The 18,289-nt window shown below is 36.8% G+C and overlaps 1 protein-coding gene across 1 annotated transcript in view; it reads right to left on the bottom strand.

Moving 5' to 3' along the window:
• Nucleotides 1–18,289, bottom strand: part of AK9 (adenylate kinase 9) — a 71,282-nt gene that overhangs the window by 52,067 nt on the left and 926 nt on the right. The window contains exons 2-9 of the mRNA XM_086460453.1: nucleotides 16,464–16,527; nucleotides 13,228–13,280; nucleotides 13,047–13,143; nucleotides 8,937–9,049; nucleotides 6,682–6,852; nucleotides 5,856–5,972; nucleotides 3,168–3,242; nucleotides 1,630–1,728 (exon numbers count right to left, since the gene is read on the bottom strand). Coding sequence (XP_086316579.1) covers nucleotides 1,630–1,728; nucleotides 3,168–3,242; nucleotides 5,856–5,972; nucleotides 6,682–6,852; nucleotides 8,937–9,049; nucleotides 13,047–13,143; nucleotides 13,228–13,280; nucleotides 16,464–16,527 — 789 coding nt within the window. The remainder of the gene's footprint in view (nucleotides 1–1,629; nucleotides 1,729–3,167; nucleotides 3,243–5,855; nucleotides 5,973–6,681; nucleotides 6,853–8,936; nucleotides 9,050–13,046; nucleotides 13,144–13,227; nucleotides 13,281–16,463; nucleotides 16,528–18,289) is intronic.

Genomic DNA, 18,289 nt, shown 5'->3' with positions numbered 1-18,289 from the left:
AACTGCAGCCCAGAAGGCCAACTGCATCCTGGGCTGCATCAAAAGAAGTGTGGCCAGCAGGTCGAGAGAGGTGATTCTACCCCTCTACTCTGCCTTGGTGAGACCTCACCTGGAGTGCTGTGTCCAGCTCTGGAGCCCCCAACACAAGAAGGACATGGACCTGTTGGAGCGTGTCCAGAGGAGGGCCACGAAAACGATGAGAGGGCTGGAGCACCTCTCCTATGAAGACAGGCTGAGAGAGTTGGGGTTGTTCAGCCTGGAGAAGAGAAGGCTCTGGGGGGAACTTATAGAGACAATCCAACACCTGAAAGGGGCCTATAAGAAAGCAGGGGAAGAACTGTTCACAAGGGTTTGCAGTGATTGGATGAGGGGTAATGGTTTTAAGCTAGAAAAGGGTAGATTGAGGCTGGACATTAGGAAAAATTTCTTTAATATGAGGGAGGTGGATCACTGGAGCAGGTTGCCCAGGGAGGCAGTGGAAGCTCCATCCCTGGAGACATTCAAGGTCAGGCTTGATGGGCTCTGAGCAACCTGACCTCGTTAGAGATGTCCCTGCTTATTGTAGGGGGGTTGGACTAGATGGCCTTTAGAGGTGCCTTCCAACCCAATGCATTCTATGATTCGATGAAATAGGATTAAGTAGACTGGAACTCTTCAGCTACATAAGAACGGGACAGAAGTCTGAAATCATGAGTTATTAGAGTGCAGATACATTTACTGACTTTTGCGTATGAACAACTAGAGGACACTGAGCTAAAAGGCAGCAGGTACAACACAAAGGGAAGCAATTCTGTGTATAATGTCCAGTTAAGCTGCAGAACTCCTTGCCTCAAATACTGCGGATGCTAAATGCTTACATGCAGACTAACACAAATAACTAAACTAAATAATAAATATAGATGATCTCTGACACAGAAAGTCCTTCATTCTGAATTTGTCTGGGACCGAGAAAACAGAAGAGTGACAGGAGGGGTGTTGCTCTGAAAATGTATACCAGGGTCTCTCAGTTACAGTACAATTCATAGATTCAAAGTTTTGTTTAAGAAATAGCAAAGATGACTGAAAGTGAATATAGGTGAAGACATTTATGCAGACTTGGGTTTTTCAGTTTTATTTGGAAGGAACACAAATTATAGTTGTCATGATTCAGAAAAATTCAACATTAACTTGCCGTGTTCTAATTAATTACAGGAAAGATGTGATTTCAGCTATGCAGGATGTTGCTAAATTTGTATTAGCATGCTGTTTCTCATTCAGGAAAGAAGACTGAGCTAAGAGTCAGCTGCTGAGATTGTTATCCTTTGGCTAAAGTTTCTTTATTTTCTTGGAAGGAATCAATTCTTATTCTATAGCTAAAACAAAAATTATGTTCAAAATTTTATTATAATCACCTAATTTTTTTTTTTTGACAGGCTTTTTTCTTTTCATATTCTTTTAAATGGATTTCAGTCCCAGAATTATCTTAAATTGACATTTCTGGAAAATCAAGGCTCAAAAAATGCCTGTTTTCCATGGTAAAACAAACTAGTTGCTGTGAAACAACGATGTTATAATATAAGCTTACAGCAGAAAATAAAAAATATTTTTATAATTTTTACAGTCAATCACATTTTAGAAAAGCACACTTACCTTTTCCAGTCCCTCCAGCATTTCTTCTTGCTGACTTTGAAGTCTAGTTATAGGAGCTCCACTTCGAACACCCAGAGACTGAAGTCGAACTACCACTGACTAAAGAGAAAACTATTTAGCACCAGACAAAACCGCTTTTGTGATCTGAAAGGACCCCCAAAGTATTTTTAACATTGTAACTTATTATTTATAGAACGGCTACATACACACCAAGACCCAATTTCTAGCTTGGAGTCATACTAATTATTGACATAGTTTTAACAAGCTATTTGGTAGATACAAGCAGTGCAAAATGCTGAATCACAGCCTTTATAACTCATTATGCTGTGAATCCCAAGCCTTCTAAAGGAACAGGCTGTGAAGGATTCTTTCCCACAAAGCAGTGGAAAGTATTCAAATAAGCTGCAATCTGAAAAGGAGGAACGTCTCTTCAGGAGCTCAGATTATGCACACTTGGAAGTAATGCAACTTTGGGCAATTTATTTAAAAAGATACTTAAACCACCTGTCTGCCAATGAGAATCAGATGATATTAAATTTAATTGAAGTATCTCCTGAATGTCATCTTGCTTGAATGCAAGTGTTCTTGAAATGAAAAAGCAAATTTTGTCATGTTTGGACTAGTTTCATAATAGTCTTTGCCTTACTTATAGGTAAAATGGTTGAAATCATTACACAACTTGATTGCCTTTACTATAAATTTTCTGTTGTAATGTTCACAAACAGATCATAAATGAGGAAATCTTATGTTCCAACTCTGCAAAATTAGTGGTTTTTTCCCACAGGACTGCTCTTGGTAGTAAAGTTAAGCATAAACTGAAGTAATACTTACAGAATTATAATTGATTCAATTTGTTTCAAACACCAGAGGGGAAACCGTAGGAGCAGCTCACTTCCTACATTGTCAAAGGCAATCTCTCACTTCATTTTCAACCCTGTACTTTAGGTTCTGATTTGAAGCAACTCTTATTTCTGAGGCAGTGGATAAGATTATTTATCTTCAAATTTTACCACTCGGTTTTTAACGGGGAGAATGAGTTGCTATGTTACGAGCTAAAAATCTAGACATAAGCACTCAGCAGAATTGTTAAAAGAATGAAGTGTCTTCCATTACACTGTAAAACAGTATCAAAGCTCATAAAAATTCTGTCATTATTTTAGACACCAGCACAAAATAAGCCAGTTCTGTAAATATATCATACTGAAAATGTTTTAATTTCTCATGTCAATAATGATATTTTACACTAATACACAAAATAAAGCACCAAAACCAGACGGATGCAATACGAAAGAGTTTGTAGCCTGCCTGAAAATATTCTCATGTAACATATATGTAAGCCAGGGGGTGCTGCAGTGAATCTTATAATTCTTTTAATAGAGAAACAAAAGCAAGCATTTCAAGGGTCATGTTTTCTAATAGTAATTAAATGAATTTTACATACAACTTAAAATTTTGCCAACACCTTAATAAAGAAAACAATCCATAAAATCGAGAAATTATTTTCTTGTGGAGGTTAACTAAGTTGGTGTGTAGCTTACTACAAAGAGATCATCTGGTTGCTGATTTCCGTCCACTTCAATAAGATATTGACAATCCTGTTCAGCCATCAAGTCCTGTTTAAGAACAAAGGCATACTCATCAATTGAGTATAGTTAAACAGTTAATGACATTGAAGCTCATTCAGTTCTTATACATATCAAAGGCTGGACTCCTGTGGACTTCAGCAAAACCAAGATTCATTCTACTGATGACTTATAAAACCTTCTGGAGAGAAACTTGTATTTGGTGATTGATAAACACAGAGAGAATTCCAAAACTGGAGTTACAATGGGTTCAGAAAACAGATTAGATGTCCTAGCCCAAATGCAAGAGAGCTACAAAGAATCAAGATACTGTAATGTTTGGTGTATGAATTCAACTTCTAACTATCTAACAACCTTAATTCTCTGCTGGAAAATGGTGACAATGTCAATTAACAGATTTCTTGGAAATACCACCCACAAGACCAATGTTTTGATCCTGAAAATTTCTGTAAAATTTGAACAGTATATTTGATTTTTCTTATTTTCCATCTTCCCATTAGTAAGTAAGATATTAGACTAAAATAGACATCCCATGTCCATTGGTAATGTCTCTATCTGAGGACTGGGAACACTCATTCTGTTCCCGACAGATGCTGGTCTAACCCCAGCCCTGAAAAAGCCTAGTGAAGGTGACTTTACAACTTTGTAGGTAGTCTATTCCAGTTCTTCACTACACTTATGGTCAGAGTTCATTTCCTTGCATCTAGTCTAAGTCTTCTATACTACAAATTAAATTATTTGTCCTACCTTTGCTAGAAATATATAATAACTAATTACTTTCTAATATTCTTCTACAGAGCAGATAACAGTCTGTGTTTATTTTATATGTCTTATTAGTACATCCATAATATTTGCTTTTGTACAACAGCATCACATTTATTGACTCAGATTATGACTAACTAAAACCCCACAGATTGCAGATTGTCTGCAGTACTGAGTCTAGCCCGTTATTTCACATGCTGTAGTTGTTCATTAAGTTTCCTCCTTAACTATAGTATTTCACACTTCTTTCTACTCAATTTCATCCTAAATCAAAGTTCTTTCTACCTATCCCAGTTCAGTGCAAACTGCACACCTTATAAGCTTTTATTTCAATTTAATCATCTCGACCTCTACGTGGGCCAATGATAGACCCCTATGTTCTTTTAATGTACTAGTGGACCACTAAGTATGCTCACTAACACATCCATCATTAGTGACGCCTAAGTAAGACCTACCAACTAGTGCAACATGTTGAAAGTGCTAAAGTTTGGTGTTCATCCCAAAGTAATTTAATCTAAACAACTTTCCATTAGTTTGCTTATGAGAAATCCACGTGAGATTACATAATGATTAAAGATACCACATTTTTTGCTTTCCCCTTCACAGCAATAACAAGTGTGTTATAAAGTTATATAAAGTTTTATATGATTTTATCTGTAGCTGTATCTAATCCATAGGGAAATTGAAGGGCATAAATAAACAGTAAAGTCAAGTGTGCAGCAAACATGAGGGGTTTTTAGTGGTTTGTACGAGGAGAGGGCAGAGGGGAGGGGAGGGGAGGGGAGGGGAGGGGAGGGGAGGGGAGGGGAGGGAAGGGAAGGGAAGGGAAGGGAAGGGAAGGGAAGGGAAGGGAAGGGAAGGGAAGGGAAGGGAAGGGAAGGGAAGGGAAGGGAAGGGAAGGGAAGGGAAGGGAAGGGAAGGGAAGGGAAGGGAAGGGAAGGGAAGGGAAGGGAAGGGAAGGGAAGGGAAGGGAAGGGAAGGGAAGGGAAGGGAAGGGAAGGGAAGGGAAGGGAAGGGAAGGGAAGGGAAGGGAAGGGAAGGGAAGGGAAGGGAAGGGAAGGGAAGGGAAGGGAAGGGAAGGGAAGGGAAGGGAAGGGAAGGGAAGGGAAGGGAAGGGAAGGGAAGGGAAGGGAAGGGAAGGGAAGGGAAGGGAAGGGAAGGGAAGGGAAGGGAAGGGAAGGGAAGGGAAGGGAAGGGAAGGGAAGGGAAGGGAAGGGAAGGGAAGGGAAGGGAAGGGAAGGGAAGGGAAGGGAAGGGAAGGGAAGGGAAGGGAAGGGAAGGGAAGGGAAGGGAAGGGAAAGGGAAAAAATTCCTGCTTTGGACATTTTGTGGTTTTTTGGATTAAAAAAAAAAAAAAAGATAAATGGTAAATCCAACTTCCCTTAACACAACACGGAAAGAAAAAAACCCCATGTCACAGCTGCAGAAATGAAACAGGTAATAACGCAAACTGATGGCCTAATTATTGTGTATATGAATCTGCAAGCAATGCAGCAGGTGAGGAAGACAATGGATGCAAACAGCAGATTTTGGGGATTGCGTGCTAGAATGGACTCTGGTAATTGTGGTAACACACTGGGCACTTCAAATACTTCACTTCCTAGATTTAGGAAGCGTCAGTGGTGGCAGGTATGGTTTAATTTTAAAAACTCAAAGTGGATTACTTTATCTTGACTCCAGTGTAGAAACAACACCTACAGATGACAACTTTTTGCCATTGATTTCAGTATGAATTTCAGAACTTGAGGATACATTGTAGCATGCCTTGTGCCCACCTCCATACAACAAATCTCAAACTAAAAAAAAAAACCCCAACTGTGCAAGATATTAAAAAAAAAATCTTTTGTTATGCACAATCATCATTATTTTGCTTTTTCTTACTTCTAAAGGATGAAGCATTATATCCTTATACGTTCCAACTCTTTCCTCCGCATTTTCAAGAATATCTTCAGGCCTTTGCACTAAGTGATGCAAAAATTCTGACAGTTCTTCTGCAGTCTGCAGAATGGAAAGTTAACTATTTCAAGACACAGAAGTAAAATAACATACTAAAACAATTTTTGTCTTTACTCAAAGGTAAATAAAGTAGCTTTCCAGAGTATTGCAATAAGTATTGAGTCCAGTGATTGCTCACTGTGATCCGATCCTGATGAAGTGTAATTTTGCAAATTGAGAGGAATGGGCCTAGAACTTGCATCGATAAGCCTCTGGTCAACATTATAAACCAGAACAATTCAACCTGAATTAAAAATTATTATCTTTATGGAAAAAAAAAGAAAATCCATTTGTAGTAGTTTAACACCAAAACCAGAAAACAAGCTAGTATCCTGCAAATACTAGCAAAACTTGCTACAACAACCAAAAATTAAGAAACCTTTTATTTGCTTAGACCAAGAAACAGACAATAGAGTCACCATTCTCCTGATACACCCTTTTAACTTATGGCAAGAAACACTTCAGTGACTTCTGAGTTAGAGACTGAATCCAGGTTAAGCTACACAATAATCACCATTTGCTGTCATTTAAACCTACCAATTAAGTATTATCACACATCTCTTAAAGCCAAACAGAAACTGAACTAAGATTAAAGTTGAGCAAAATTAATTCATAGTGTAGTATAGTGATATTTTAGAATATCAGAATTTGTTCTGCTTTGTCTAGAGTACGTTACAATACTTTGCACTGTTTAGAAATTGGCAATATTTACCTCTTCTTCCTGCTCTTCATCTTGTTCTTCATTCTCTTCTTCATGCTGATCTTTCTCTTTCTTGTGCTTTTCAATAACGTTAGGATCCCACTGGTTCCTCTGATATACCTTCCCTGAATCAGGATGTTGCCTTTGTCCTGATATTCTTTGGCATAAGTCATAATCTGAACACTAGCAAGGAATAATTAAAGGCAAATCATGTGCTTATTGTACTGCTATAATAATACTATTTTTCCTGAAACTGCAGAATGGGGGGTAGGAGCCTGTTTGGCAAACATTTGGATTCAAAAACTTCTTCTCCAATAACATTCTGAGTAAACACAAAATTTTCAATAGCAGCAAACATTAAAGACTGAAACACTTTCATAGTTTTTCCCCATCAGCATTTTACATTCCATATCAAGAGTGTAGCCAACTTAGTTTAACATTAAATACAGATAAATCTGGATATGGTCTGTGGTGGTAAAATTATTAATATTTAAGATTTGAGAGGTCTGCCTAAGAAGTTTATCCTAAGATTAAATATCCTAAAAGTAAAACATTTACCCTAAATAAAATATTCTTTTCAACTACAAGCTAACAGTCTATGACTCTTTCCACCTCCCCAGTTCTGAGCTAAGGTAATACTGATTGTGCCACTCCTACAGGCCCCACCAAGAGCCTGCTTTCTACACATTGTGTACTATTTGATTCTTTCTCAGATTTGTGGCTGTTAACAAGCTACTTAAGGAGTCCATCCATTCCAGGGATGGATACCTGACTTTGTTAACACTGAAAGGATTGGTTTTCCTCTCCTCTTTCTTTTTTTTTCTGAAACAAAAAGCTGGTTGGGTCTCCGCAATCACTTAGCAGAGAACAGGAGAGCAGAGGGGGACGTGCTGTCTGAACGTTTGCTCGCTATGATCATAGTTAACAAAGCTTCTATCTGACCTGTCCTAAACTGTACTTGCATGAATACGCAATTGGAGTCCCCAGATCTCCAATAGGTCTTAAGATGGGTATCTTAAAATTCTACTGTTGAATTGCAGGTGGGGCACAACAAAAAATAAACAATCACTCCTCCTTTCTAAATCACTAACACCTACCCTTCAAACATGTATGAAAAACCTGAGACAACAAGAAAATATTGTAGTTGTTAAGGTCAAGTTGTTACACAAATGGAGAATTGATTTCTACAGAAAATACAGAGCTTTTGAGATCGCATTGCTAGCAATAGGCCCACTACACTCAATTCCTGAGGTATCCTTTGAAGTATTACAATACTTCAGGATATTTCTGTATTTCTATGGTGAGTCATACAGCTGACATGACTGCTATAAGACATAGCATATTCTGAAATAGGGAAGGAGAAATTTTATCAGATATGGTTCTTTTTTCAAATGTGCATTTTCTGCCCTTTTTCTTGGAGAGACAAAATTTCTCTAAACCGGTCTGCTAATAACAGTATTTAATTATTCCCAGAGTTATCTAGAATATTCCTTCTTCCTTTCTTTTTCATATAATGGAAATGTTTACAATTCTGACATATCTGTGAAAACAGCTTCAACCCACTGAAATAAAAGGCAAAATTACTCATTTGACTTTGGGGCAAGGATTTTTAATAAGCATTAGTCTCAGTCTTCTTTCCAGAGGGGAAGATGATGTAACTACATGGAGTTAATAATTCTGTTTTCTTTCTAGTGTTATTACATTGAGAAAGTCCTCTTAATCCTACACTAACAATGATTTGTGTTTCTCTGGTTATATCCGGGTCACTTTTGTAAAGTTATCTGGCATGTCACGTTACTACTCATGAAGAAATTGAGATTTGTAAATGAGATTAATTAATAATGACTAAGAGGCAGTTTCACAATTAGTGAATATAAAAATATTACAATTTGCTTTCTAAATTCCGTATGTAAAAAGTTTCTTCCTGAAATACATGAATGGCACATGTACATGTATCCAAAATCCTGAAATAATCATGATATCCGAAGTTTTCTTTTCTTGAAAACCTGTATCTTTTAATTGGTAGAGGTGAAAAGACTGTAACTGCTACTGAAGTTTTAGGAAATGTTCATTATTTTACAGGAGCAATGCTTACAAGGAAACAAACTAGTGTAATTCCATTCTAATATAAAAGAGAACAATTTCTTATTCCTAAATAAATACTACACTCAAATGCACAGGGGAAAATATGATCTTTTGACTTATGCAGCATATAAGTCTACTAATAATTAGGAAAATTACTAGCAAGTTACTGTAGATGACATTACCTTAATGTTAATCAGGAAATCTGGTTTTAATTTTAGATTCTTTATTTTTTCTATTTGCTGTGAAACAGTCATGTATTCCTCTGAGAGAGAAGGAAATCCACTGAGAACATAACCTGCCGAATACATTTTATTAAATATATCTTTTTGAAAGTATGTCAAATACAGGACTAGTTCTACTCATCTCCTTTAAATAATGCATCTATTTAGTGGAACAGTTTAAAACCATGTACATGACACAACACTATTAAAAATATTGTGCACCCTTGTCGACTTCAGATGAAATACAAACAAAAAAGTGTATTGTTTTCAACTTGATGTAGGACTCTCAAAGTTTGCTAACTCAGTTAGGAAATAAAAGACATGAAAGATCATACTCAGACCACCTGTTTCATGTGCCTACCTCAGACACCATAGCGCCTAAAAAGTAACAAGATTTTAGTGACCATTTTTGCCACTAAAAGACTTTGTATAAGGCATTGCAAAAAGCAGACACACTATGATAACAGCATTTAAACTAGGAGTGTAGGCTTTTTATACAGCCTTCAAAGGTCTTCGCTTCTATGGACAATAAATGGAGCCTGAACAACTCTCTGGGATACGTAGTGCTCCCGGATGTTACACCTTCTCAAAAAGAGGCATTATGCACACAGAATGCACGCTGAGGCACCTAACTTGGTAAGCATCCGTTCCCTCAGGATTCACAATGCTGAGTCCTCTTTGGCAAACAGACACTGACTGTGTATGACAAGCATGGTGATACGAATACCTTTTTCCTAGCATTAGAGTGCTCAGCCCCACAATTGAACTCATGGCTTCAGGTTCCTAGGAGAGTACTGTAACTACTAATGGCTGCATGCAGTGCAGTAAGAACTACTGTATAGCAAGAAACTCAATATTCATGAGGCCAGAATGAAAGACTAAACAAGAATCAGGTGGATTTTTTTAGCCTAATAATGAGAATATTCCCTTAGAGGGAATATGGTGCATGCTCCAAATGCTTTGAATTTTATGTGATAATATTTAAATGCAAGTCTATGCACCACAAAAACATAGCAGCAGTCTTTGCAAGAGGTATTAGGACTGAAGACTCTTCATTCTTTGGGGAGCTACTATCCATAGATGCAAAATTTATACAAGAGGATAAGCAAGACAGAGCATAATGTGTAGTCATTCCTCTAGGAAATGAAAATTCTGGATTGTCAGTTGATACCTTCAGAGAACTCTAACTGGTAGTGAGATGTGGGGAGTCTGCACAGCCTCTGCTTGTGAACACATCCTAGATAGCAGCAGCTGATGTGAAAGGAATGGGAGTGTAACATGGGAAAAGATTATCCCATACTGCTTCTTCTCTGAGAAGGTGTTTGCCCCCAAACCGATAAGGTTGAGGGGAGACTAACAATGATGAAGTTTACCTAAGGCAACAATCAACCAGATCAAACAGCAACCAGGGGATTACCAAGAAAGTTTTGAGGAGGGAAGGACTCATCTTGAAAAGAAGCCTTAAAATTTGTGACTAGGTGAAGAGACCATAGAGTAAGAGCAAGGTAAAAGACCAGCAGCCTAACCAGGTTTGATGTGCCAGCACTACAACCTGCTGTCTAGGCCTCCCTGTTGGAGGCTGTGAGTAACCAGCATTTCAACTACTGGACTGACAGAACAGGGTTAAACACACCTCGAGTGCATGTATGTGAGCTCATGGGGAGCCTTCTCACTGGTGTGTGGCTTAGTAGACTGGAGGAAATGGCACACACAGACACAGCTAGAGCACCCACATCTCCAGCAGAAAGTGTGCTTAAATGGGTGAACGTGCGTTCTCAGAAAAGGGAATGTGGGCTCGTAACTTCCACCCATCTTTGAGAGAGTCAAAGTTCGTGTATACTCTTTGGAATTAGTTTTAGGAGGGTGTTCAGAAACTTGTAAGTGTTAAGATTTGGCAAGGACCTAGTGCTGTGGCTTGTCTGTTGTGTGGCTGAAACTGAACCTCTTCACTCGTCACTAGTTCACTGATTGTCAGTTAATTACTTGCCATTAATGAATCAATAAACAACTTTGGTCCTGATTTGATATAAATCATGCTAATTGAGCAGTTTTCCCTGTGATAATGACACAGATTTTTCCTTTGCAAATATTATTTAGGTTAACATGATATGAACTTCTAGTTGTTTTCTTGTTCTATTTTAAAAAAAAAGATTAGCAAGCATATCAGCTACATAGAGGTTACAATTCTGTATTTTCTTACCTATAATACCCTAAAATACAAGTACGCTTGTTACTTTCCAGTGCTAATGTTATTTTAAAAAGAGACATTGTTTATTTCAAGAAATAGCTTAGAAGCTTCATATCTGACCTCCTTCAGAAGCAAAAAAAAAAAAAATCTGATATTAGTGACTTACAATTTTAAAATATTATCATTTGCTTTAGCACTTTTGAATATCTCTGATGTCAGAGATATTCAAAAGTACCACATGCTCTAGGTTAACCTGCTTTGGCGGGGGAGTTGGACCAGATGATCTCCAGAGGTCCCTTCCAACTCCTACCATCCTGTGATTCTATGATTCTGTGATCAGTCTCCAATGTAATATGTTCATTATTTAAGTAAGGAGAATATAACTGAAAATAATTCCTTATTGTGTGTACTGCTTAGAAACTTGTATTTTACAATATTAATAAAAAAATTTAAAATTAAAAAGTCAGCCTCTCATACAACTCTGTTTCTAAAATCTTTCATGAATAATTAATAGCAAATTGACTGATTAGTTCCTGCTGAAAGCCTACTTAAGCTTTCCAAAGCATTATATTAAGATAATAGTTGCTATACAAAAAGTTATTAGAACTAGAAAATACTTCACAAAAATTAGTTTTGGAGATGAGTTCTAGTTGGTAGGAAAAATAGTGAGTATGTAGGTTATTCTATTCCTTTCTGCTTTGGGGCATCTGTAATACAGAAAATGGCTACAAGAACCAAACTTTTATCAACTTTATAGTTATGTTTACAGCCTCTAGGATCTCTGTGGTCCTCTGCAATACACACATCTTAGACACTCATCATCAGACTGACTCAAAGTGGGGAACTCAGATGGCACAGGCATCTCTTCAGACTTTTATTAAAGTCCTGACATAGATTAAAAGACTGGCATTTCTGCTGCTACTTCTTCACTCACATTTTTGTTTCCTCATCACCTCCTTTTTTTTAATTTCTTCTTTATTTCTCTGTCTTTTGTCTAACCTTTTAAAAGCCTGGTTTCACCAGGTAAGGCCACATCTTTTGCAAAACTGTTGAGTCTTGGGGTAGAGAAGGAACAAAACCCATTCCAACTGAAATCTTACAGAAGCATGTTAGTTTTCAGAGCAGTAGAAACTTAACATTTTCTTGGCACTATACCTTTCTCTCTCTCCTATAATGGAAATTTCAAATGGAAGTCAGCACCAGAAAAAGAAACTACATTTTCTTTTACTTTCTTTATACTTAGTTTATTCATTTTCTTTTCAGGAAAGCAGGTGTAGACTCTAGCAAGATCTGCATCACTAATCTTAACAGCCTTAATTAACATAATCTTTCCTCAAAAAGAAGAATTATTACCACTACCAATACTAGTCTCATCTAACTTACTCACAGTGACAAAATGCAAAGGGAATAAACAATGTTGTAAGAAAAAATAAAATCGTAATACTTTGCATTTTCAATAATCTGTTTTCCTTCTTTTTCAATATTTTAAATGTTTAAAATATTTTTGCTGGTTTTGTTGTTGTTGTTGTTGTTGTTGTTATAGAAGTGAAGAAAGAAGCAAAAGAAATCTGTATTTTAAATCCTAAAACTTTTCTAAGCAGATAATATTGTCAAATGAGAGTCATACCAACACTTAAAATTCGTGCAAATTAATTTTCTCAGAATTAACACAACATAGGACTGGTATGACACTTTCTGGTCTCCCATAATGGTAATTTAATCACTAAATACACTCTCAGTTTATGGATATTCCACAGCCTGAGGAGCACAGGAAAAAGTGATACCATCTAACACAACAGAAATTAATTTTAAGCAGTAATGCATGCAAAGTGTGTCAAAACTATAGCTAGCTCATTCTAAGTTTAGGTTATAAATATACTTACCAAAATGAGCAACTTCTGGTGACTCAATCTTTTTCAGAATCATTTCCGTAACCAGTTCTTCAGAAATACTTTGACCTTTAAAAAGCAATTCTTGACACTAAGGTAAAATGCAAAACACAGTTTTATATAATATGTATGTGTCAAGAATGTGACATAACTTACTAGAAGATTAGACCTTTACCTTAAGCCCATATTCTGTTTCTTCATGAATATTCATCTGAATCACTTCCAAAGCTGATGAAGCACATCAGACAGAATAAAATTAAAACGATTAATAAAAAATATTTTATATACAGACATGTACATGCAGATACATACACACATACACACATAGGAGTATGTATGTGTGCTCCAAGCAACCAGGCTATCTTTGAATGTACAGTCATTATATTTAAGGCCATTATTATATTTTTTCCATCCAGAACATGGTGCCTTCTGGCAATGTCTGGATAGATGTTTTTCTCCACAATGTAACCCTATAGATACTACAGACAAATGCACAACAGCAGCCTTGCAGGATTATTTTAACTGCTGATTTATATCAAATTAGCCTTACTGCTGTGTAATCCAGAGATGAGTATTTGAGCTCAAACACTTCCCAAATTTTAAAAGCAAGCTTTAGAAAAAGAATTGTTTAGACACACAAAACCATCTGCTTTAGAAAAGCCCTTAAAAACCTACTCCTTATATAGTCTAATTACCTAAAATTAAATAAATACTAAATTTGACACCCATCAAATTCAGAGACCTGCCCTCTGTCTCTGTGGACAGTGACATCTAGCAGAATGATCCTGAAGTCTTTCATACTTCTATACCGTTGAAATAAGCAGACACTTAATGAAAATTTTGAAGAATGATCCTTGAGGCTACATCTATATTACTAATAAACCAGGTCAGGGAAAGGTCCTGAAGCCAGGTGGCTCATGCCTATACAGATAAAATCTTTCTTCCCAAAACATAGTGGCTGTTTTCAAACTATTCCTACTAGTAATGAGGACTGTTGTGATACTATCTTTCACACTATGAATGGGTGTTTGGGAGAGCAGTATTTGCCATGGGCCAAAACTGAGACAGGGAATCTACTAACAAGCAATACACACAACTGAAAATCAGCACTGTATGTGTACCCTGGCCCTGTTTTATTTATGAGTATTGACCTATGCATTGGATAAATGGATAGAAAGTATTTTGTCGAATTAAAAAGACCGTAAACACTTTTCCTGTTTAATAATTCTCTATTTTGGATTTTTTTTTAAAGTAAATAACACAGTGCAGGACAGATACTGGTACACTGGAGCGAGTCCAGTGAAGGGTACCAAGATTAGAAGTGTTGAATGTACTAGGAGAGGCCAAAAGAACTGACCTTGTTCAGCCTGGAGAAAACAGGACACCTCCTATTGCTGTCTAAAACTACTTACTGGGAAGGCACAGACAGAAGCACTGCCTTCACAGAATTCAGACAGGACAGGAAGTAACAGACACAAGTAGGAACGTGAGAAATTCCAATGCAGTAATTAGGAAACAATTTTTCATCATGAAGGTGGTCAAACACTGGTGAGTCTTGCCCATAGAGGTGGTGGAGCCTCTGTCCTTGGAGATATTCCAGACTCAGTCGGACACAGCCCTGAGCAACCTTCTCTAGTTGACCCTGCTTTGAGTGGAAGGTTCCACTCAATGACCTCTGGATGTCATTTCTGAGCTAAATTATTCATGTTTCTGTATGTTGAATTTCTTTCTTTCTTTCTTTTTTGATGTGGAAGATGAAAAAAAAACTTATTAGCAAAAGTTGAAGGGATATACATGAGTACACATGTGTGGGTACACTAGACAAAAGAAGATTAAAAGAAATATGAACAAAAGAAGAAAAGAATAATTCCCTGAGTCTGCTAGAAATAAGGCATAAAAATGCAATTAGTGAGATTTGCATCAGTCATTACGAAAAACCTTCTAATGGCAAAGACTGTGTTGCAGAGAGAGACTGCCTAGAGATTTTTAAATACAAATTTGATAGACATTTGTCAGTAATGGTTTAAATACATTCAAACAATGTGGACTGGCTTAAGTATATTCCTAAGGCCCCTTCCAATTTTAGTCTGATCTATGTTTTGGACCAGGTATTAATTTTTCATTAGACAATCTTATGAATTAAAAAAAATCTGTATTTACATAAGTCAAAAAAGCACTTTATTAAAACTGAATTTTACCATATTATAATTCCAAATCTTCAAAATAAGATAAAGATACTTCATTTGATAAATAACTCAACATAGTCACAGGAATATGAAGTGTTACACTGTTCACTAGAAGGCTTTTATTAGAACAATAAAAAATACCGGGTGACACATTTAAAAGAAAAAATGTAATGAAAATCAATATATAAAGAGTTAGTTCATAATCAGAACAACTGTACACATATATTCCATAAAATCAGATTTATAATTTTGTGTCCCCAAAGAGGCAGTCACGAAATTGCTTTGTAGTTATTATGTGCTTTCTTTTCTTCTACTTAAAAAGATATTAGTCTTCATACTGGTAGGAGAAATCTGCTGGAAAAGTTTTCTTTTTTCATAAAACTTAATGTGAATTATAATGTCACAGATACAAAAATATTACCAGGGCTTAAAAAAAAATTACAGATTTAAATTTTTTTTGTAATTATTGCTGACAAAATGAGTACAAAACAAAACTGCCAGAGACTTATTTTTGTGGGAACCTACTGTATTGCTGAGATGCCTTGAAATGAAAAAAAAAAATCTCTAGTGATATGTTGATAGGGAATAAGATAATGTTATAAGCAACAGGTTTTACTCTACAGATCTTAAAAAATTGGAAAAATGAGATGATATCTTGTATTCTGGTAAATGCATGGTGGGAGAAATTAACTAGACCTTCTTTCTGAAATAAGCCATCACATATTTTTATTTTAGAAATTTGAAAGTGCCAGCTCCCATTCCTTCCATTATTACTTATACTGATTCAAATCTACACTTCTGTTTCCTGGAGTATATCCTGCCTTGTATTAGGCACTGCACAAATAGAAAGGAAAGGTCCTGCTATTTTTTCATGGTTTGTATTGGAAAATCTCTGTGCTCACTGGAGTTGAATGAGTTGCCTCTGTGTGAAGAACAGTCACATGAATCACCTTACAGGACTGGGAATAGAATTTGATCATTATGTGTTATCTATATCCCCTTCTGAAAAAATAAGGAAAAAAAAAGTTATTTTCTAAGCCTCTCTATAACTAAAAGGCCATTTTTCAGCAATTTCATTTCTGGTAAAATGGCTACTTGGTCCTTATCATTAGTCTTTACTGCAATCAGAAACGCACCATTTTGAACTACAGGGAACAGCTAGGATATTGAAAATCAAAAGATACTATGAAGCCAATGCAGTGTTCCAAATATAATGTATGTTTACCTTCTACAAAAATGCATTTCCATATTTGTGCTAGTTTTCTAGCTAATGTTTTCTTTCCAGAACCCTGAAAATGAAAAATACACATTTAGAAGAAAAACGGGCAGAAGGATAAAAACCCCAAACATATTACACACTAAAGAATATATTTTCATACAATAAAAACACTTAAAAGCTAGCACCAGGATTAGGCCCTCTGAGTTATGCACTGGGCAAACACACACTTTCAATCACTCTTTTAAACACCATCCTCTGTTTTACACTGCCTAGCATCATACTAAGATACTGTTACTGCCCTTTGCAGTTAATTATCTACAAAGCAATTATGCTGACTTTGTTTCTGAGTAACTCTATCTAAAACTCAGCTATGATTTGCACATAAATTCCTATGAGAAACTCTTTAGGACTGAAATTTATTATCTGCAGTCTCAAAGGAAATGATGATGCAAACCTGTTCAGCCATTTCTGAGTAAGATACATAGGGATACTATTCTTTGACAAAAACCACAAACACGTAAAAATTGACCTTGTTGGTCCACAAATCTGGTTTAGATACTGACAAAATGTTTATTTTATCACTTACATGAATCCTGAGGAACCAACATAACCAAGAGTAATGAGGCCTCTAAGAGCACAGCTACTTGAATGGGATTTTGCAAAAGTCACCATCTTCCACCCTTAGGATTATGCCCTTTTTTCAAGGGCGTACAAGAAGACTTTTTCGACAGCCTGTTTGCTCTAGATACATTTGGTGATAAAAAATAGTAATAGAACAGAAATAAATCGCATTCCCAGTTAACTGCATATCAGCAAACACTCCAGCCTACTCATATGTTACATCTTGCAGGTGTGATGGGATTATATGTATTTGGTTTTGCTTTACTGGCACTATGTTTTTAACTTAAAAGATATATCTTAAGTAAGATAGATGCTCTACATGTCAGCCATATAAATAAAAGTTATTATTATAAAAATAGAATATTTAATTCCTTATCTTCTTGCCAGGCCTGTGCATTTTCAACCCTTTGTTAAAATTTGTATTAATATCAAGTAGCTACTGAAGGCAATGATTTCAGATAAGAATATCAATTTCTTACATGTTTTTTGCATTGTCTTTCAATGAGTATTTTATGCTGGTTTCATCTATAAAAATGTAAAGTTGCCTTTTTTGTGTAAAGTTAGAAATCTGACATTTGTTAAAACCAGGTGAGCCAGTCCACTGTAGTTTTCTATGGAGCTGAATGCACTCTTTCAAGTCTCGTGGTGACCATAAGGCACACTTGTTTGGTATCACCTTATACAGTCTCACTGTGATGTTCACATCTCACCCACCTGCGGAACACCATCCCTGCCTCCTTTCTCAGTTTGGTCAGACGTAAAGATTTGCAGCCAAGCATTACCCAGCAACTGGAGCCAAGGAGGGCGAAAGGATGCAGACCTGTGCAAACACCAGGGGCTGGGAGCCTTCCAGCCTGCTGGAAGTCTTCGAAGAAAGGAAATGTAGCCACATCTTAGCGCTATGGCCGTTCCCCATGATATAATCTGCCACCGTCACGTGACTGTGTGCCGGCACGCTGCACCGCATAGGGCGGCTCTACATTAGTGTGTGGGGTGGTGCAGAGAGGGACTGGGGCTTGATTTGGTGGGTCAACTGGCGTTGAAGTTTGGGTTGATTGCCCGTTCTAGGTGCACACCATTTATCTCTCTACGTGCTAGGCAATGCAAAGCAGATTTCCAGAGGGTCATTTCAGGCTCTGTTGTGGTACCTAATGGAATCACACACAAATACAGAGGGCAAGCTGCTAGAGGACCTTGTGTCCACACTGGAA

Source organism: Leptosomus discolor, chromosome 2, assembly GCF_034619465.1.
Source record: "Leptosomus discolor isolate bLepDis1 chromosome 2, bLepDis1.hap2, whole genome shotgun sequence".
Classification (NCBI taxonomy): domain Eukaryota; kingdom Metazoa; phylum Chordata; class Aves; order Leptosomiformes; family Leptosomidae; genus Leptosomus; species Leptosomus discolor.
This window is presented reverse-complemented; position numbering and strand designations above follow the sequence as displayed.